We start from the raw sequence: 22,429 nt of genomic DNA, 5'->3' as shown, positions 1-22,429 counted from the left end.
GCAGGGAGGCTGTTCCAGAGCGAGGCCCCAGCCAAAGAAAGAGATCTACCACCAACTCGTTGCTTAAAGAAGCGATTGACCCAGAGGGAGTTGGAGGTGGAGGAGCGAAAAGCTCAAGTAGGAAGGTATTTACGAAGTTCTCAGGACCCCTCTCCTAGTTTTTTCACCAACTCCTAAACCACTGTAAAACTAACTTTCGGGCACCAGGCCCCATACAGTTTAGGGTTGGACTTCTAAAACTAGGATTGCAATTCCTGTGGACAGCTGGAGTGAGCTTTCAATCCAGGTGTTCATTCACAAAGTAAAACACACAGCTGGAATTTAGGTTCCTACTGTTACAAGGAGAATAAAGAATGTAGCCTTTGTTTGAACCCCAGGTGAAGGTAGAACTTGGCCTTGTCAATTATCCTAGGTCTACAAAGAATGTAACCATGCTTTGAATCTAAGAGTATACAGCCAGCCAAGGAATTCTAGAATAATATTGTACATTGTAAGCTCTCATGAATATAGACACATAGAATGTAGCACTGTTTCAATTATTGGCGATTTAGAGCGTAGCCAGTGTATAGAGTCTAGGTGACAGTCAGAATTAAGCAATGAACTGAACCTTTCGCACTCCATGCATATGGAAATCTAAGCGAAGGCACAGCCACCGACCCACACGCATCTGTCATCATACACCACTCGAAGACTCTCCGCACAACACCTCTGCCATAACAAAATCTCCTTCGGTAGCTGCACACATAATGACTATCCCGCTCTCGCATGCCCTCTCTAGACCACTTCCCACCACCCATCCACATGCCAGCACGACATGGGTGGCTAGCAGGGGCTTAGCCACTCATTCATATCTTCTTATTGGCCAATAGGCACACATGCATACTAGCACCTCTTTGAACTTCCTATACCTGGGTTCTATCCCCTGGGGGCGTTCAGCCTACAGCGCATTGTGACCATACTAATGGTGAAACTCGCTATACTAACCTAATCACTTGCCTTCATTTACAGGTATTAGGGGGGTGGGATTGTTTATTTTGCACCAACCACCGTGACTGCATTTATGTTTTATAGTAACTCGTATTGTGTGATATTTGCCATTAGTCATTTTTCATAGTGCGTTTTCTGTTATTGTTCTAATGACCTGTTCATGTTTGTAAATATGCTTCTCTCACTTTTGTACTATTGTAAAGCAATTTGGCTTAAAGCGCTATATAAATTCAATAAACATAACTAACTGTCTAAGTGCAAGCCTTGGTGTTTCATTGTGGACTCCTTACCCCACTCACCTCTCCTGAGATTTAGCCTTGGCCTCTCACTGTGCTACCTTGATTGGTTTGGCTAAACTCCCAGAAGCTGCGCCCTGTTCACTATAACAAGGGTCAACGCCAAAACATCTGTCCACCAGGCCAGAGTTTAGAAATCCATTCTAACATGGGGCTGGCGATACATGGATTCAAACTATTCCTGGGCTGGGAGAGGGTTTACTATCTGCCCTCTGCACACAGAACCCATTAGTCCCTGCTTGACACCTTCGTGAACCATCAGCTTTGCTGTTTGTTTGGAGCTGACTTTTCTTTCAAACCTGACAGCAACCACAAGGGTCGATCTTTGCCACTGGCTACATTTCTAGCAGGGTAGGGGTCCACGCTCTTCAGAGCATAATGGATGCCACCAGGGACTGTGGTGTCACGTGCCCAGTTAGTTCCGGGCCACGTGACACACGGGAAATAAAAGGTATCACCGGAACTGACGTTAGCATGTCAGTCCGGGTTTATGCATCCAACCCTGTGGTCGTGTCTCTTCAGTGCCCGCGACCCTGCTGCGCTGCGCGCGGCCCATCAAGGCCCCATCCTCACAGTCGGGCTGCATGTATAACCGCTGCCCGACATCACAGGGACCATCTTTGAATTTCTGAGCAAGGTTCTCAAATCCCTCCTGATACTTCGCCCTTTTTCTGCTCTGGCCCAAGCTCAGAGCACACTGCAGGCTTACTGCGTCCTCGTGGCTGCATTTGCGGCTCTCACCTGCCCATCAGAACCTTCCTTCTCCCCCAGCACAAAAAGCAGTCTATGCCCTTGGGGGAGGAAGATGGATGGCAGGATACCTTCAGACTCTGGTGACTTCCCCTCGCTTATCCTTTACACTTTGACTTGGTAGCAGTGGTCAAAGTGTAAGAAAAGAAGTAGTGGAACTATGTTCCCCGATAGCCTGCCCCGCTCCTCATAAACCCCATTGCCCTGCCCCCTCCCACACACAATACAAACCCCCAAACACCTGTGCCTGCTGTTTTAGGGAATGTTCAGTGCAGTGCACTGAAAGTGCAAGTTTCAACTTCTTCCTACACTATTATTTTAAAACGAAACGATTCCGGAACCGTTTTTTTTTTTAAAAAAAAGTATAGGAGCTGTAAAACGTATTTTAAAAAAATGAGAGGAGCACCACTCCCGCTCACTTCGACCACTGCTTGGTAGTTGTGAAACAACGTGCCCCCATCGATAAGAGAGGCAATGCCACCAGACATATGGATCGGCCATCTTACTTCGTCTTTTCTTTTCGTGGCGTCCACGTTCATCGCCGTCGTTCCACATCTTTGTCTTTTGTGGCACTGAAGGTGTGTGTTAACTCCTACCAGAGGTTCAGGCACTATCACTTGCACTATTAGAGAGGTTTTAGCACATGTTCTGATCGTCGCGCCCCCACCCCTATTTATTGTGCTCCATAAATAAGGGGGAGTTCCCCATTTAGGGGGAGTTTTTTATTGACGTTTTCACCTTATCCAACAGCCAGCCCAGGCTCGAGGGTAGGAATCCCTCCCTGCTCATACTCGCTCGAATGAACTGTCCTGCTATGTTTGCGGGCCAGCAGAAATGAGCTGCGCCATGAGCCAAGTGTACCAGCCATACCAATCCCAAGCCTCACACCAGGATAACAGTCACCCCACCCGCCCCCACCCCACTACAACCTCTGATTGTCTGACACCATGGAGCTTAATTCAGGAAGTAAGGAAGGAACTCGGCCCTTTTAGGACTTCTCTCCTGTTCAATACTCAATATTCTGTTAGGTACGAAGTTTATTCATGGCCAGTGTTTTAAAAAAAAAAATGTAAACTCAACGAAAAATATAGGGAGCTGTACATAAGGGTATATAAATGGATGGTGGCTCAGGTATAGTATAACATTCATAGGGGAAAGCGGGGTTGGGGGGCACCTCCCCAAAAATAAAAAAAGAAACTATTTTCGATTAGTTTTTTTTTCAAAGAAAATAAATCCAACAACAACAAAAAAAAAGATTGAAAAAAAATAACTGTTGATGAATGAATGCAGAACCTTCTGTTATTCCCTTAATCAGAGCATGGGACCTGGTACATTCACATAAATATTACCTCACCTACAGATGTATCTTAAAACTTGCACTTTCCAGAAAATTTCAGGATGTGCTGCTGTTTTTTTTTTGGTGCAAGTGAGGAGATGCGTTTATGCCCAAAAAGCCTTCGAGAAATCTGCCATCTGTTTGGTTATTATTAACACGCAAACAGTGGCTCCAAAACGCATGATTCATGGGAATTATGTCATAGCTGTCAATTTTGCATAATGACCTGAAATCACTGTACTGTATATTATGGATTTGAACCAATGACTTGCCAAGTACATGATTTTCTTCTCACGAGTTGGAGTCTTTATTTAATGTGCACAAGATTTGATCTGAATAGTCAACACAATATAAAACGTAATCCCTTTCCCTTTTTCAATTGCTGCTCTACCTCTCATAACCAGCAACGAAAACGCATGTGTTCAGTGCATTAAGCTGACATTGGTATGTTAACAATGACTAGAACAATCCCCTTGATTTAATCAACACTGCACCTGTGAGGATGCAAACGACACGCTATGCAGTTAGTTCTGCATTGTCCAATGAAAACTTGACCAGCCATAAGCGCTGGCTTTAACGCACTTTTTTTGCGTTCAAAAGAATATGTTTGCATCCAATGCACAAACAAAATGTAACACACGTACTTCAGGAATCATACGTGTTATGGCAAATAATGGCATCTGAGGGTTCTGGCGAAATTCACAAACCACTTCTTTGCCGTAACAGTGAATTATCAGGTCACTGGAACCGTATAATTGTATTAAAGTAAATTAAAACAGGACTACCCATTATATTCAGAATCCACAATTTACTTAACATCTGTACACATTGTTGCTCTAACAAGTTAGGGACAACCAGGGGTGTTGCTAGGTCTGGAAACGATCCGGGGCTATGCTAATGTGGGGCCTGCTGGGACTCGGGGCTAGCTATAGCCTTTTGGTTGTAGCCCCTGAGATTCTATCGGGGGCTACAACCAATAGACCCAGGGCTATATCCCCCTAAACCCCCTTCTAGAAACGCCTCTGGGGACAACTTTAAGACATTCTCTATGTATGCGTTTTATCACGCCTGTAACCAGTGATCAAAGTGAGCGGGAACGGTCGGTCACGGTCTTGCACTACTTTTATTTTTTTCTGTTTACCATTCCCCAACTTGTTTACACCCATAGTCACCGTTCCATATGGAGGATTGGTCCATTCATGTCCCTGTCCACGTGTAAAGTTGTAATAGGAGCCTCAGTTACTAGTCGCTTAGACTACTGCAACGCCCCGGCTGCAACACCTCGTCACATGTTGCACTATGCTTCCGCCTACTCTCTCCCTTGTCGAGACCACAGTCCCACTACTTCTTTTCAGTACACGTCTACCACTGCCTGTAACTGACCAGCGTGCAACATCTTATACATTCTTGCAGAGGCGTTGCTAGGGGGGGGCTAAGGCTATAGGCCTAGGTCTTTGGGTTGTAGCCCCGGATAGAAGCTCAGGGGCTACAACCAAAAAGCTACCTAGCCCCGAGTCCAAACAGTCCTGACATTAGCATAGCCCCGGATCGTTTCCAAAACTAGCAACACCCCTGCATTCTTGTGATGGTGTCTACCTTGGATACTTTGCAACATATGAAACATATGGAGCTACACAATCCGATGTTCTGCTTTCTTGCTAAAGGACGAGCTAACGTAAATGTGTACAGAGGGACATACGGGTATGTGGCCATCCTAGGGTTGCCCTGACAATTTAAAATCTCTCAGTCTCTCAACAGGGACCTTGCATTCAAACTTCAAAAGCTGCCTCATTTAATAAGTAGGTTTGCTAATATAATGGCCTGCTCATGTTACATTTGAAGATCAGGGCTGTTTTGTACAGATGGATTCGATAACAGCCTTTGGGCCCAAGTGAGCTACACTTAAATGCACTTGAAACAATGATGCTCTGAAATGGCTGGCTGTGAGAAAAACACCCAAAAGATCTCAGGCAGGGACCACAAAGGGGAACAAAAAACCACCCCCAACAATCCACGTTGACTACTACAACGAACAACTGTAGCCTGACAAAGAAAGCCACTCACACGTGCAGTTACGAGGAGCGTCAGAGTTATACAATGAATAGCAATCAAGGCAACGTAAGCTTTAGAAATATACAGTCCATGAGCACGTCAAATGGTAGACACTTCAAGCTAGATGCAGACAATATATTAATAATCGATGGTCTTTGGCAATGTGTTGAAGTTGTCTTCTGAACTCGAGAATTTCTAGCCGGTCAAAGACACCTTGACTTGCAAGAAACGGGGCAGGTGAAACTTTTGGGGTACTATTGGGATGAGGATTACCACCATCTGATTAATGTTCTAGACGTATTAGTGGTCTGTTCACTGTAATCTCATGGTCGTTAGAATGAATGTCAAATGTTGGAATTATATTTTAACCCCCCTTTATTAGCTTCATTAAAATAATTCATCACTGAAAACATTCCGCGAGAAGGTTGCAGCAATAGTTTTTGAAGAAACGATTCTTGACAGGAATGATCAAATTCATCTTAAAAAATCATGTACGAGATGGAGATGATTTTGATCAAACAAAATCCTAATATTCGTCCACTGTTGCGTAAGCGATAGCAAGAGAGGTCAGTCTGTTGTTATTTTACACTAGGTTTGGCCAGTAGGCAAGCTGCCCCTCCTTTATACATGTCAGTAAAATTACAAAGAAAAGTTTGATTGCGTGTTAGGGCAGTTTTAAAATCACACAAGTTGCACATTTTTCCAACTTTTATTGAACTAACTGAAAAATCTGTGCAGAGATGGAACAAAAGATAAGCGTAAGGAGTACCACAGACCCCTTCATCAGATGTTGCACAATGAAATGATTTGTAAAGAAAAGTCAGCACAGATCATTCTCAAAATGAAACAGGGAATATTTCATTGGCTACAGGAACAGAATGAATGGAATATGGGCCTGCAATTGCTTTCTTATCTAAAAGGCCATAAACATTCCTGGAAGTAGGTGACACAAGGGGTTGAAAACAGTATACATTCTAAGAGTTGCATTTAACAGAAAAAGGAGGATAAAGCAGATTCCTTTCACATGTAACCATTCAGTTAGGTGCAAGCAGTCTTAAGGTGGGCCCTGGTAGTTTCCTAAAATTACTGATGTTATTTTAAAAGGCGTATTGGAGTGAGAGGTTTGAAAATACTGTGAGAAACCTGAGGGTATCCTCACACCTCCTCCCCGCTTGGATCTTCTTCTCAGGTGGCCTGGGAAAGGCCGTCACTTTTGGATACAGACCCTGTTGGTGGAGATGCGAGGGAGGATCACCTGGGTGGAGGGTCCATGTGAATTGGGGAGAGGATATCCGCATGCGAGACATGGTATCCCCCCTTTTCTGATGAGAACCAACCTTAACCTCCCCTGCCTCTATGAGCTGTTGTCAACCATCTCCTCTCATTTTTACTCATTCAGACCATTATAGTACTGGGACGAGGAAGAGGCGACTAAGTAGTGCACACTGATATGTCATTTCACCACGCTAGTACTGAGATGAAGAAGAGGCCTGGGGACTGTCATGAGGGTCATGCATGTCCCAATAACTATGTTCAGGCAATTGAAAATAAATGTACGCACCTGCAGCCTGTTAAATGGTTGTAGGTGCATAAAAGGGGACCGAAGCAGCACAGCAGGGAACCAGATGGCCCGGTGAGCACAGCCATCTGAGTCGAAGCGGGCAGAATATGGGCCGGTGAAAAGGATGACGACTAAGGAGAAGCCAGGAAGACAACAAGGCCATTGCGGGCCGCGAGAGGATGTGAAGCTGTACAGAGCCCATTGCCTTGTGGTCCCCTTTGGGAGTGGGTAACAGAGTAGCTGCCGACTGTCGCAGAGAGAACTGGAGAGAGCAAGCACTGCTCGCCGGAGCTCCTCTGGAGCACGAGAGGAGCGAGCAGGAACCTGGGAGCGAAACCGGAGCACTCAGAGGAGCAGCCGAACACCGATGAGTGACAGGGAAGGTTCACTCAAACCGGGGCCCTCCAGTGGGATGTATGGGTCACAGCAAATGCCAATCACGGGTTTGGAGACCAACAGTGAACTACTGAATACCAAATGTATTTCCAAGCAAGTAATGAGTTTTGAACACTGATAAATAGGTCGGGTGACCAAATATGATCTATTGAATACTGAATAAATTGACGAGCACTTAATGAGTTTGAATGCTCAACCGAAGAAAAGGATATGAGACTATTGCATTAATGAAAAGGGAAGTGATGTGAATTTTCAAATGAGATGAATTTTAAAAAACAGCATTTGCAAACAAAGTGAAAAGTAAAGCATTGTTGAATAGTGTGGAAGCAAGGTGGTAACCAGGAGAAATACCATAAATGAAAGTTTGTGAGAACCACATGTTGATAAAGGCAAGAAGCCAGTAAAGTGAACCAAAATAATAACAAATGCAGAAAGGAAACCTGTGTTGTCAAGGAAGTCCTATGAGAAATAAGGAACTGGTGTAAAGTGCCAAGGGTTATCGGTTGCGCGACCTGTGATGGGTGGATCGTGTGATCCGACAACTGCATCTAGATGGAGAAACCCCTCCTTGGAGTAAACCAAGAGAAGTCAAGAGGCTGAAGAGGGTCGGCCTAATGTGATTCGAGTGGTGGAGAGAAAATGCAACTAAACAAGTTGATTTAATTGTGAATTTGAAGCCTGAGACGGAAGTTGAATACTGAAACTGCTTACTTGGGGAAGGGAACCCCAGGATCATTTTGTGTGGAACTTTGTTGAAGTTGGAGAAGGGAGCCAAGAGCAGGCCGGGAGCTGGAAGGAGCTCAGAACTTTAGTTTGAGCACTGTTTCTTTGATGTCTGACATCCCCACACATTGTAGGGCAAGTATAGGTTTTGGACACAGACAGACCTTTGTGTTGAATTTACTGACTCAGACTATCCTTACTTCATTTAGGTAGGGAAATCCCACCTTAGTATAGAGCAAGTTAGGCCTTACACCATCCTGACATTTAAGTAAATAAAGATATTTGTTTTGAACCATGAATCTGTTTTCTGTCTTGCTTCATGATGCCTTCACAACACATAATTGGGAAATGGGGTAATTTTGTATTTTAATCACAGAGTCTGAAAATGTGTTCTGCTGCCTCAAAGAAGCATCCGGGTCTTTAGTAATTCCTATCTAGCAGCTAATGCTTCCTGGCTGGTATACAGTTTGGCACTACAAAAATGAGCTGTGGGGTTTAACTGACGCAGTCTCCAATGATAACTCACGATGCCCGAAGCTTCACAATAGAGAAAAAAAAAGAAATAGTTACCCATTTTTGGACGATGCAGTGTCCGCTGTTCTCTCAGGTTGTCTCATGCTCAGTAAAGGGTGCCAAAGATTTGAGCTTAGATGTCCGGGATTCCTGTTGTGGGTGTACTGTGTCCCTCTCATACATTAAGGATCCTGATCAGTTGTGTGGCAGCTGTTGGTGAGAAATGGTGCTGGTGGGGAGTCTTCTGGGTTTGTTGATTTGATTGCACTGCTGGACCTGGACTCAAAGTTGCCAGTAGTGTGTCATAATTCCAATGTCGATGTTAAGATCGCTATCTTTTAGGTTAAGCATCTTCAGGTACTTGAGCTCCCACGTCCTTCTGTGTGTGGTATTTGAGAAACCATCACACATAGATCCTGCAATGAATGCCCATCCTGTGTGGTCTGTTGACCCACTAGTGTTTGTTTTGTGGCTTGAGATAGTGTATCTATGTAGCTTCATCCTTTCAGGCAGCACTTGCGGGTTTCACCCATGTAATTCCATCAAATGCATTTTTTGCATTGGATTAGGTATACAACATTGGGTGATCTGCAGTTGTATGCCCCTTGTATCTGTATTGTTCGGTTCTGCAGGTATTTTGTGGCAGATCTGGCGCAGATGTGTTAGCATGGTTTGCATCTCCTGATGTTGCAAGGGTACGTTCCAGGTCTTCCTTGTTCTTGATCTAGTGGAAATGTGATCCTGATCAAAGACTGTGCTAGGATTCTCAGTTGCTTGTATGCAATTAGAGGAGCTTCTTTAAAAATGTGTCTCAATTCATCATCCCTGTTGAAAACTGGTTGTAGGTCCTTAACAATCCTATTCAGTTTGGTTAGTGCTAGGTGGTAGGTGACAACAAAAGGTATTCATTCTGTCTCTCTTGTTTCTCTATTGCAGCAGGTTGTCTAGGGGTACTTTCAAAGCATGGTTGAAGAGATACAATTAGCTTTGATTGCACAGTGCCAAGTCTCCTCCTGGTATTGCCAACATCACAGTTTTTAAATAAATGTTGCGGGTCACTCAATGATCCCGTTTGGCTGAATAATATGCAAACAAGTGAATTAGATTGACTTATCACACCTTTGACAGAACAAATCTGTTTCTTTTTGGCCCACTGAACAATGGTTGGTGAGTGTAGCACATTGAATGAGGTTTTAAAATAGAAATAGAGTACTTATCTTGGGAATTATGACTTCCCAGTAGGACTTTTGACTCCAAGCTTCCTACTCAAAGGCTTGTAATTGTGAGCACACTCAGTCAAGCCAGTAGACTGAAAGAACATCTTACAATCGATGGTGGGATGTAATTGGTATCTCATCTCTCAGGGTTAGTATTATAGAACACTAGCTTGCAAGAATGCGGTAATACCAAATTCTTTGCATATTTCTGTAAATGCAGGTAGCATGCCATCTGTGATTATTTGCTCCAATGTCGGGGTGCTCTGCATCTGGCTGGGTCCCATAAATGACTCATTAATTATCCCCAGGCATGGAAGGTGTTGCATTCACAGGTGTGAAAGGTTGGAGGCAGGATTTGGAACTTTATAACTATATCTACCCATAAATAGATAACAGACTGAAAAGACTTCAATCTTTGTACATACAATTCTGTGGCGGCATAACATTACACTTGTGCTGTATTTACACTGTTGCAAATTGCGACTGTATGTGCAAACAGCATTTGTACATGTGCTCATGCGATAGCGCATTTGCAAACGGCATTAGTGCATGTGCAGATGTACTATATTACTGCATCCCGATTGCCAAATTTCTGCCGCTAGCTGCCTCTTTTTCCACTGTGAGACAGGCATGTTTATCAAGAGATGACTCAGACAAATAAGTAGGATTTTCAAAACCTTTATTTTCAATGATCAGGACGGGAAGATGCCTAACTTGCCCTAACTCTAAGGTAGGAATGTTCCTTAATGAAAGGGAAGTCTAAGTCTGTCAGTCAAAAGACTAAAACTGTCTGCGTCAAAAGCTATGCTTGCCCTCACTTCTACAGAGTAACAGGGTATAGGGAATTTGGCCAACTCAATACTGTTCAAACTAAAATTAATGTGGCAATGGAGCTATTCATTAGCTACCTTCTCCAAGTTCAAGGCACTCAGGTAGTGTTCAAAGTAAAGTTCTACAGGTCGCTCAGGATTCCCATGCCCCGAGCCAGACCCTCATGACACTAGTTCAACTCAAAAATACTCAACTGATTCAATGTTGCCTCCTGTTAAATAATAAAGTTCAATTCACAAACTTCTACAAGAAAATGTCACTCTTCCCTTGGTTCCTGGTGGGACACCTTTGCCCACTCTGAACCAAGTCCTTTTGGTTTGCAGCCTCTGTACTTCATGCAGCTCTCTTTCAAAGCTGGGGCTCCCCTGGTTGTGGTGCAGTGGTCAGACCGCTCAGTCCACCCACCATAGGTCACGCAACCAGGTGTCATACTTTGTATGAGTTCTCATGTTCTCCTTGTATGGTCTCTGCGGCCCTCCTGGATCAGCCTCCTGCCTGTAGGCCACCCCAAGGCTTCTCACCACTGTTGGTTTAGTGGAAAGTCGCTTTACCTTTACTTTTGGGAATCTTGCTCCCACTTTGGTTTTCACGCAGTTCTCCCTTTTTGGATCTCTCTTTTCATCGGTTTTCAGCACTGTGCACAGCTCCCCTTTATTCATAGGAACTTCCTTTTCAGTTACAGAGTCTTTCGACAATGTTTTCTCCTGCATGTGTGTTACTTTGTATCAGCAGAATCCTCTGTCCTAGTCACCCGACATCTTTCACTATACACGGTCGAGCAATAAGATTGTATCTTGCTCAAAACACACCAGGCTTTCAAAGGGCTTGCCTTTCCGGTTTTGTTTGCTTCCTTTTCCCAACAGCATCCTTGCAGTCTGAGGTCAGGGTCTTCCCACCTGGGCTAGCCAACTATACACTAACACACCCAACACAAATCACACAAGCTTACAACAACAAACCTGGACACTGGACCAGTGTTCCCCCTAAGCTGTGAGCATGTGCCGCTCAGAAGATTTTTAGCTACGCACACAGACAATTTCACCTATTCAAAAAGATTTAATAAGGCACAAACCACAGCAATTAACTGATATTTTCTTTCTCTTAAAATAAGCAACTAGTCTTGATATTCTGCTAATTTGCATTACACTACGATGCACCTAAAATCCCTAACTGCAAAATACAACACAAGAGGTTAAAATCTAATATGAAAAACTGGCTCCATGAACAGAAGAATGTAACTAAGATATGCCTGCACACATTAACCAAAGAGTTTCCCTCCCCACCCATGAATCCTAAACCTGACTCTACCACACTTTTACTTTATGACTCTAACATCTGCCCCAAAGTACATTAAGATACTACCGGACAACCTTGACTCTTCCTCTCTTGGCTCTGCGCAAGGTTAGCAGACGTGTACCTAGATCCACTTGTTTTATGTTTGTTGTAACATGAATAACGTTCACGCACCAGAAATTCTGTTACCCATTGTACCTTACCAAAAGCGTCACCCACACTATAGAATTGAACTACCAGCTCAAATATCGGATACTGACTTTAAGTAAGCATGCTACCTGGATGCCATACTTTCTATTCTTTTTACATATGTCACGCAAGTGCTTTGAAGTGGCCCTCTTGTAAGTTAACGCATTATAAAACTCAAATATTAATTTGACTCTAAAGATTTTGAAAAGACAAATGTGATGCTCATCATCTTCTACTTTAGCATTACTAACATTACCCTATAAGTAGAGAGCAACATTGCAATATCATTTACTTAGCCTACAAGGGATAATGGGTATGGACTATGCCTGGGATTGCTCGTCCATAGTATCAGGGCACCGGATATTCAGACAGGAGAATGCTTTTCACACAATCTGCATTGTTTCCAAGTGTTCAGAGTTCCTTTGGGCATAGATCTTCACACATTATATGGTAACTTGCTTCTATACATAAACAGTTTAACTGAGCACTTGTGTAACCCCACCCTTATATGGTTGCGTAGGATATGTTGCAATCTTGTATGCACTGCGAAAGAATTGTGTACATGCAGAGTCATGACATTCTTAAAATGCACATCATATTTTGAGGCAATTAAATATGCCTTGCTTGCCAAGCATTGAGGGTCTGCAAATAGCCCAGTGAGTGTTTACTGCTACAATCACACACTTTTTACAAGGCTCTATTAAATAGTATTGGCGGCAAACACAGGGGCCGGGGAAGCAGCACATTTAAAAACCAAGGCAGACATTTCAGGCAGTACACTGAAGGAAATGTATTGCATGTTTGCTAAAGGATAGACAATTCTAGTACCCATCTAGACAAAACCATGTGTTCCATGTGTTCAGTCTTTAGCATCTCCCAGCATCTTATTTAACTGATGGCAAAGAATTACAGAAGACGGATCCATAGTTACAGAAGAAGGCACTCAATCAGTTGTATCTCTGATGAATTGATGCAATTAAATTATATGTGGGATTTTCTTCAACAGGGCTCCATAATAAACCTCAGTAAGGCTCTTGTTTAATTTTATCTATGATGTGGTGCATAAAGGTGGGCCAACCTATACATTTTATTATGTGCCTTGTCATTTCACTCCCTATGTCAGGGGGTACAAGCAAGGCTCTAATCAGAATATGCTCCCAACTTGGAGTCAAATGAGTTTTCGGGGAGTAAAAAAGTAATTAGCTTTGCCAATAGGGATACTTTCTGCTTATTAAAATATGTTCTTTCCCCAAAAAATTCCTTTTAAGATCAGGCATTAATATATTTAGAGTTCCTTCCTTCCCATGCCACTGCTCTACTGGTCACTAATTTGAAAAATATCAGTGGAGTTTTGTGGGTTGAAGCAATGATATGTTCATTGTTTATCATTTTTGTTAGGCACATTTGTCCTTTTTAGGGAGTAGAAATGCATGGTGAATATGTCTCTTAGCTCCACAGGAGAACGTAATGTGGATAGTAAGCAGAGGCACAGGAATTTTGGATCATCATATTCTGAGGTGCAATTATCCTGATGCAATTATGATCCTTACACAAATTATTATAAGTATGTTCTTCTGGTCCTTTAATTACTTCATTAAAGTGGCACTTGAGCTCCTTTCAGCATGTTTTTGACACATTGCTTAAAATTGCCATTAATCCATCGGCAAATGTATTCTGTCCGAGTTTCTTGTCAGCCACATCAGTTATGAAAAGAGATATTTGTGTTTTGTAATACAAATGTGTGATTTTCCAGTGGCATAAAACATACATGGCATCAATACGACTTGGGGCGGCATCCTGGCGTAAACCCACCAGAATACTGCCCAAACGAATTACTGTTACCACCACTTGGTCCAGAGGAATTTCCACTGAATTATAACTGGTGGTGGCGGGGTAATTCCCCATTAATATTGAGTCCATATTGAGTCGATTGGACTCAACGTGGCTTTTTTGGCGGAATTACTGCAGCGGAAATTCCGACGAGTTCGGCGTTGAGTTGGAGGATTTACCTCCAGGATTTTCCTGGAGGCAAATCCTCCACTCCAGGCCCGAAATCGGAATTTGGCGTAGTGGTAAAGTCGGCGGTAATGGAGTTACAGCCAACTTTACCACTTACTGACAAACTCGTAATGAGGCTGACATTTTTGTCTGTGCAGAAGTACTTTTGCAAGGTACTGTGGCAGATATTGAAGTCTTGGAGTGGTTGTTGAGTTTTCTGTATAATCACATATGACATTTTATTTTAGCCTGTTCGTTTGGAAAAAGTGGTGTAAGATTTTTAAGGAATTGTGGTGGCTGGGATGAGGACATTCCTTTCCAAAGTCTCTGGAGGATAGCTTAGGGGTAACGTCCTCGTCTTGGAAGCAAGACGACACTGAGCACCACAGGTTCGATCCCCAGGTCCGCGCTTAGAAACCTCTGGGTATTAAGTGCGTAATAGATAACCTATCATATCATCATATCTTCTGCAACGGTAGCTCACATAGTGGCTTACCTCATTAGTCAGTTGCGCACATGGAATATAATGTGTGCACAACAGCCAACTGGTTCCGCACATAGAAAAAAATAATTAGAGGGAATATTGCACTGGACCTTACCCATATGGACACAAGCCAGTGTGCATAAACTGAAATACCATCCAATCGACACATAAAACACACCTACACACTCCCGACATAAAACAGTCGCATAGAAACAACCCAGGCATTGGACCATACCCGTAAGGATACAACAAGCCAGTGTACATAACACCATCCAATCGACACATAAAACACACAGACACACTCCTACATAACGAACAGTCACATAGAAACAACCCAGGCATTGGACCTTTCCCGTACGGATACAATATGCCAGTGCACAAAACCAACCATCTGCAAGCCAACACACACATATGCCAGTTTCTCCTGGTTCTGGACCTATCCTATCACTCTTCCCTCACTAACCAAACCCGTCCTCTTTCTTGCAGAGCCACGTGAGCGCCTGGAGACTGACCTTGAGTGGTAGCTGTGCGCAGTATAAATCAACATAACCTGAAGATCAAAACTTTATCATAACAACTGAGCATCTATAATTGAAGAAGCAACACTTGCTCAACAATCGCACAGCAGAAGACGATATCTGGGATATCCAATAAGCACAGTAGTACCATAACAAGCAACATAATTGGGGAACATTAAACACATGCAGACGTTGGCAACCATTTTACAGTATTTGCACTGCTCCCATGGCCTGCTTCCTGTGGCTCTTCAGCTGTTTTGGACTAGGACTACCATGATCGCTCATCATTGACAATGTTAGGTAAAGCTCTTGGGAGTTGTAGTCCAAAACATTTAGAGAGTCAAGGTTTGTACACCTTTGCATTTCTCCTAATGCTGGACAAAGGAGGTACATTTTGAAACGTGCTTTTCATTGGCATCACAAGTCATTACAATACCCTAAAACCTACAATGTTATGATTCAGAGCATTCTTGGACCAACGGCAGCACAATCAATAGAATTAAAACGCTGCCAAAGAATGCATAAGGCAATTTCATCTACTCGCATCAGAGCTACACATCATAAACAAGATGGCTATCGATTGCAGAAATGCCTTAAGTGGGCGAGCGGCCCTCTACACAGTGCCTGAGGTTTACTTATAATCATTATTAATACAGAAACAATAAATTGATTCATTACTACCTCTCACATTTTTATACAACTCTCAGCCCTCTTACAAAAATAGACGGGCTTACATATCTTCCCCGCCCTCTCCCCTTTCGGGAAACTTTGCTTTTAGGGAGGTAAAGGCACGAGGGCAGAACCTTCTATCACGGATGAACATCCAATTAGCCAGAGGACCACTAAGCTCAGCTGAAGATCTTTAGTGTTCACTGGTATAAGAATTAAGCATTTATGTGTTGCTGCTCCCTTTTAATTTGCAAATCACGATTTAAACACATTCTGTTCTCCACATGCATTCATAGGCACACACTGGGAGTATAAACCAAATCAAGTGCCACAAGATTGATACAATATAAGTAACAACTGAACCCTGAGGAGCTCAAAATGGCAGCCAATCTCGGCTCAATGGAGCACATGATCAAGTGCTGCCCGGACAGGAATGTGTGACAATTACCAGGCTCTGCCAGACCCCTACTAGTAACCAGAGCAGAAAAGAAGGAGCTACAAGCAGACAATGAAGGGATAAGGAAAAGATGTGGCTTAGTTAGACTCGATACCATGTTAACAAACAGACACCAAAAATGACCCACGAAAGTATGATTCGCCAAATTAACACCAACCAGTACGACGTAGACCTTTGAGAGCAGTGTAGATTTTACACACAGGCTGGCCACCAAGGCTCAGAGTGAGAAAGACTCCACTGATGCAATGCCACAAGCAGTCCTATGAACTTTCATGTGATTACACAAACATGGCATGAAACCAGGTGCCATCAGGCCTTACCTGTGCATGTGCTCCACTCCCACTATGACCATGATGTAGTAGGAAATTCCACTTTGAAGGATAAAATGTAAGGCATACCTAGAGAAAAAGAATAAACAGTAGTTTGCAACAGAAGCTAGATCATATTGCTAATATAAAACACCTAGCGAAACCTAGCAAGTTTGACAGTGAACAGAAGAGTACAATTCATTCAGGTTTGTATTTATTGTTTTTATTTGGAACAATGTACAAACAAAAACACACACAAGGTGAAAGGTTAAATAGGACAACCCAATCACCAGGTGCCTTACATTGATATTTGAGCATGCACAATGAACAGCCTGTTCACAGGGGTAAGTTAGAACAGACACTAGGAACCATATGTACGAATAGACCTGGTGAGCGTGGCAACGAGATAAGGATAGGAGAGGAAATGTAGGGGGGCCGATATTGCACTAGACAAGGAGGTGGAAATGGCATTTAAGAGATGATTTAATTATGAGCATGTTGTTGATATTTTTAATAACAGCAGGTAGAGAGGTCCAGTGATAAGAGTAAAAGCAGGAGAAGGATCAGAAATTAGAGGATGTACAAGTTGGAAGAGGCATGGAAAGGTTGAGTGTTTCCAGAACGATGGTGTGAGTGGTGGAGTAGCGGGGTAGCGGGAGGGTCAGCAGGGGGCTGGACCTTGACTAGATCTAAAGACAAGGAGTAGGAACTTGAAGAGGGAGTGGTTGCGCATGGAAAACCAGCCATCATGGAGAGGGTGGGGGAGATGGGAGTGGAGCAGGCAAGTTTGTAGAGAGTGCAAGGCAAGTAGAAGATTTTGTTAAGAGGCAAAGCAGCAAAAAGTCAGGCACAAGGGGGTGTGGGGTAGATAGTACTAATGATAGTACTAATAGCAGGGTTCAGAATGTGCACTCACCACTAGCCGTTGGCTACTGATATTTGACTCTTGGCGAGTAGGAACAGGTATGGAGTGTGTATTTATAGAATTGAGGTGACGGGTGACATTTGTATGGCTGGCTAGTAGCTTGCAACTTCACTTTTTGCCCCTGAGAGCAGTACAAAATATTTAGGGAGTACATTTAGGAAGTACAGGCAGATACCAGAAGGACATGTTTCATTGCACCTTACCAATACCACAACTAGCACAAAAAACTATAAACAACCTAACTTACTCGACTAACATGGGGATACTAATTCAGAATAAGCTTAAAAGCACTTCGTGATTTGCAGTTTTCAATATATAAAGGAAGAGTAATGACTCCCTGGTACTTAATCTTCTAAGCAAGTTTTCTGGAACCTAAACTCTTTTAGTCTAGCTGCCAAACCCAAACAAAGTTCAGCTGAGGTGGTAATAATCAAGAAGACCAAACAGGATGGGCAACCCCCAGTTTAGGGATCTTCCAAATGAGAAATACTGATAATTGGATTAGGTTATCCATTTTCAGCCATCCCTTGAGCTACACAGCCCAGGAAAATATTATCAGATTACCTTAAAAGTAAAATAGTCTACATTACAAGATTTTGCACCACCTATAATTTTGCTGCAGATGTTTTTACAACTGCACAGGTAAACAGACATGCAATATTTGAGACAGGACATTACAATTGCCTGGGCGAGATTGATTGTCGGAAGCTGCCAAACCTTGCTGTCTTGGTGTTATCTTGGTGCGGCTTGCCGGTTCGTAGGTCCTTTTCTCTAGGCAAACATAGGCCGGCAGGCGAACAGACCATGGTCGGTTGTGAAAGCGGAGGAAGCCTTTCTTTCAGTGTCACCTACTCACTCTTCCCGTGGCCGGTTCCCGGCAGTCCCCCAGGTGCCTACATCATCTTGCTAGACTGGCTCAAAATGAGGATTGGACGGTTTGTTTTCCCTGCTTTTGTCGTGCCATGAGTACACGGGAGCAGCTCAGGTTGTTGGGCCTCTCCTTAGAGGGCATGTGTGTGTAGGAGCTGTCTCCACAGTCTGCTCTTTGGTTTCCGCTGCATCGTGTGTGCACGCGAGTGTTGGGCTTAAACTTTCACACACCGAATGTACATCCTTTCTCCTTCGGGTGACGCAGTGACTGTTGCTTTCATTCAGTTAAGGCTGCTTTGAACTGTCTTTGTTCCATGTAGCCTCTTTAAAATCTCATTTTTTTTGCTAAAATAAGGAGCAGTGACTAGTACGTCCCATTATCAACTGCGTAGCCAGTCTGCCCTTCTTTGTGTTGTTAATGTAACCCAGACTAACCTCTGTATCAGGAAAGGCGGGAAGATGCAGTTATGCATGATTAATGAAGTACAAACAGTCATGCCAATTGTGGAGCCTTGCACACCAGCGACAAACTCGGAAAACCTATTGGAAGAGAAGTGTATGTGTGACGTGCCTGCTAGGTTGCAGGTTTATGTACCTGTGGGGACTTCCAGCTCAGGCTCTAATATTGGCTCCGGACCTGGATATGGGCGTCCGCAAGATGACATGATTAGTGAACCAAGCGCCAATTTGGGAGAGCACAAGAGCCAGAACGGCCTACAGTTGTCTAAAAAGGAAAAGGAGAAAGAGGAATAATATAATTCTAATTACTTACTGTAGATTGGATATCTGAAGTTACGAAGAGAGTAGACAACTCCTGATGAAGGGGACAAACATACCCCGAAATGCGTAGATATACAAATCAAAGATTGGTCATTCCATAAGAAATTTCTCTGCTAAGAAATTGTTCTGTAGAGTTATTTTCGAATGTAATATCGAATGCAACATCATATGACAGCTAAGATTTGTAATGGTCTATTCTACTGTGGAAAATTGAGAGAAATTAAATGTATTGTTGAACGGCGATCATAAAATGAATGGTTCCGTACTAAGAATATAAATTTGATCATATTGTTGACTGAAAAAATCCTTTTTTACAATCGTGTTTGAATTACATTACTATTGAGCTCAAAATGTTGAAATGTACCAATATAAGTGATCAACAATTGGTTGTATATACAACTAACATTGGGTGTGCAGGGGACGGGAGAGATCCACAAGATTGTGGACATCTGTTGCTTTGAAGTATAGTTATACAACCCAGTGTCAGGGTTGTTTTTCTCCCCGGCACCCCACCATTTACCCTTAAAATATCTAACTTTGTTAACACAATTAGGAGTGCATTAGGACAAGTAGTACTTCGACAAAGGAGAAAAGAGACCATCTCGGGGGGGGGCCATTTTGACCCCAATAGCTGGTCAAAAGAATCACTGATTATTTTCCTAGAGCCAGTGCGAGCAAGAGCACAGAATTAAGACCAAGGCAGTTTAATCAGGTACTAACCGAGGTTGAGGTCACTAACATTAATGATATGGGACTTTTGGAAGCAGCAGGAGCCACAGGCTGCCAAGACTTGGAGACTGAAGGGAGGCTTTTTTATGGAAGTGCCTCACTTGAAAATGCAATGTCACCTATTAGGGGTGTAGCCCGTCAGGATTCTCCTTCTATGCGAACAGAGTTGCTCTCGAACGGTTCCCTTTCTCCGGCTCTCAATTACCTTGGTATAGCAGAACAGTAAAAGAACGAGCGGTGTAATGCATCATATGCTGAGAGAGGCAGATGATAGAATTAAACTGACAACAGCGTCAATCTCAACGCTGAACTCCAGCCTTTGAGATGCCCAATAATGTAAAGAATGGGAAACCAGCTTTGGTGGAACCAATCCCAAGTACAAGTGGGTCTACAAGGAGCAAGAAGTCCAGGATACTGTAGGAGAGAAGAAAAATGGAGAAAAATGTATAGAATTAGGGCGAAGTCACAGACATTTCTCAGATCACTTCATACTTTGGAAACAGAAGCAAGGGTAGCAAAAGAAAAGGCATGTGATGGGGTGAAAAATGATATCCTTGCCCTGATATTTGGCCGATGCAAAGCTTGAATGGAAGAGTTAATCCCGGGTGCAACCCTCTCCCCCTTGGTGGATCCTTGGGGAGGGGGATTGACACCAGAAGTATAGTGTATTGTGACCAAATGAGACTGGGACCTAAACCCAGAGGTTTACAAATCCCAATACGAGAATGGGCAACCTGCTATTATCTACCCGCTCTGTTGGAACTGATAGTGTAAGTCAAAGGGCAATGGCCCTTGGTAATACAGATCACCACCTTAGTGTGAAGATTAAACATTTCCCCCAAGGACTCTATAGGCCAAGAGGTGACCACTCAGTGTGATATAATGGAATCAATAAAAATCATAAAGCAGCATTGATGCATAGCCTGTGGTTTTGGTGAACAAGATATTGCCACACAATGTGCGGCTATGGAAGTGCCGGATTTGTTATAGCGACAAAAGTTTGATTCAAAAGAATAAAGTACATGTAAATTGTACTCCTTTAGGTGAGGTCAAAAAGTGCAAGGAAGTGCAAAGTAACCTAGAATGGGATTGTGGGTTGAAAAATAATCGTGCCCCACAGAGGAGTGGGGTGACTGCTGTCCAGGCACCTTTGAGTGTTGTCCCCCAGCCAAAAGGTGACACCCTCACTTTATAAATCTTTTGGTACTGATACTCCATCATATACCTTGCATATGCCAGAGAAGGTGGATTAATCTGAAAATCATGTGGGTGTATTCACCAAGAGCTCCCTTCGAGATGAGATGGACACAAATTGCAAATCCTGTATAGTAAAGAACGTTTTTGGGCTTTGCAGTGCTCCGTCGAGACCCTGCCATAACGCAAGATCTTCGGTGCCTCATCTAGATGTAACGTGGGAAAGTAGGGTGTGATTTCAGTCTGACCCAAGCTGTAAGGGAGAGAGCAGTGTTGGGAAAGGAGATCTAGGGCTGTTAAGAGTAAAAGGAAGGGGGGATTTTGATTAAGTTAATGAAAAGGATTTTAGTTCTCCTTCACCCTTTCTTGTACTGGTATGCGTTTTGGGTCCAAATTTTGTCCAGGGCTGGCCGTGAACTGCTCCATAATACTTGTATTATTTGGAGTAAACCCAAGATTGTGCCTGCTCTCTTCACATGACATTTACCAAGTAAAGTTTCATAATGAAGAGAGAAACGATATAGTGATGATAAAAGTCCGCTCACAGGCGGTTTAAACTATGTTAATGGAAGAGGTAGATGCTTTTCAAGCATTGGGTTTTGATTTACATATGTTCTACATATCTGGCCGAGGTCTCCTGGGGTCAGAAATGTTAGCCAAGAAATTGACCTGGAAGAAAGAGCATTTCTCCTTGGAAGAAAATCTGTCAATCAGTTGTCCACATAGTAATGAAAGGAGAAGGGTGTATCTTCTTGATTCTCAAATGGCAGTTCCAAAAACCAGGGACAATTGGGATTGGCTTCCGGCTTGCTTGGCTAACAAAAAGATTCCAAACAGTGAGCCAGATAGGTCCTCAGATATTATTTTGGTTCTGGAGCACGTTTTTGATGTATGCAAAGTGACCATTGCCTCATGCAACATTCAGTGTTTTGGCAAATTGACTCAGAATGATCAAATATGCGATATCCTAAAAGACTATACAATGGTTTTCCTGCAGGAAACATGTGCAATTGACACTCTTATTTGGGATGGTTAATGCACCTTTCAGCAATTTGCCGTTGTTTATTTGAGGCGGTTTATTTATAGCACTGAAGCATAGCTCACAGTTCATGGGGAAAGTGGTCTCCATGGAATTGAGAAGTGCCTTAATAGTGCAAATGGATTTAGTAGATAACTTGACAATCAAGAAAATATTCCTTGTCAACATATAATGGTACCCTTCGCATTCAGATTTGAAGGTTTTGTTAGGGAAATTGGGGCACATTCTTGAGACATTCAGAGAGGTGGTTCCGGATGGCGAAATAGTGGTTGCAGGGGATTGGAATAACCTGCACTTTGAGTGTCTGGATACTG

General features: G+C 43.1%; 1 protein-coding gene across 1 annotated transcript in view; it reads right to left on the bottom strand.

Moving 5' to 3' along the window:
- MBOAT2 (membrane bound O-acyltransferase domain containing 2) overlaps positions 1-22,429 on the bottom strand; it is a 1,191,404-nt gene that overhangs the window by 714,062 nt on the left and 454,913 nt on the right. Inside the window, exon 3 of the mRNA XM_069606006.1 lies at positions 16,591-16,668. Within this exon, the coding sequence (XP_069462107.1) occupies positions 16,591-16,668 (78 nt within the window). The remainder of the gene's footprint in view (positions 1-16,590; positions 16,669-22,429) is intronic.

This window comes from Ambystoma mexicanum, chromosome 4p (genome assembly GCF_040938575.1).
Source record: "Ambystoma mexicanum isolate Mex_15411 chromosome 4p, UKY_AmexF1_1, whole genome shotgun sequence".
Taxonomy (NCBI): Eukaryota; Metazoa; Chordata; class Amphibia; order Caudata; family Ambystomatidae; genus Ambystoma; species Ambystoma mexicanum.
This window is presented reverse-complemented; position numbering and strand designations above follow the sequence as displayed.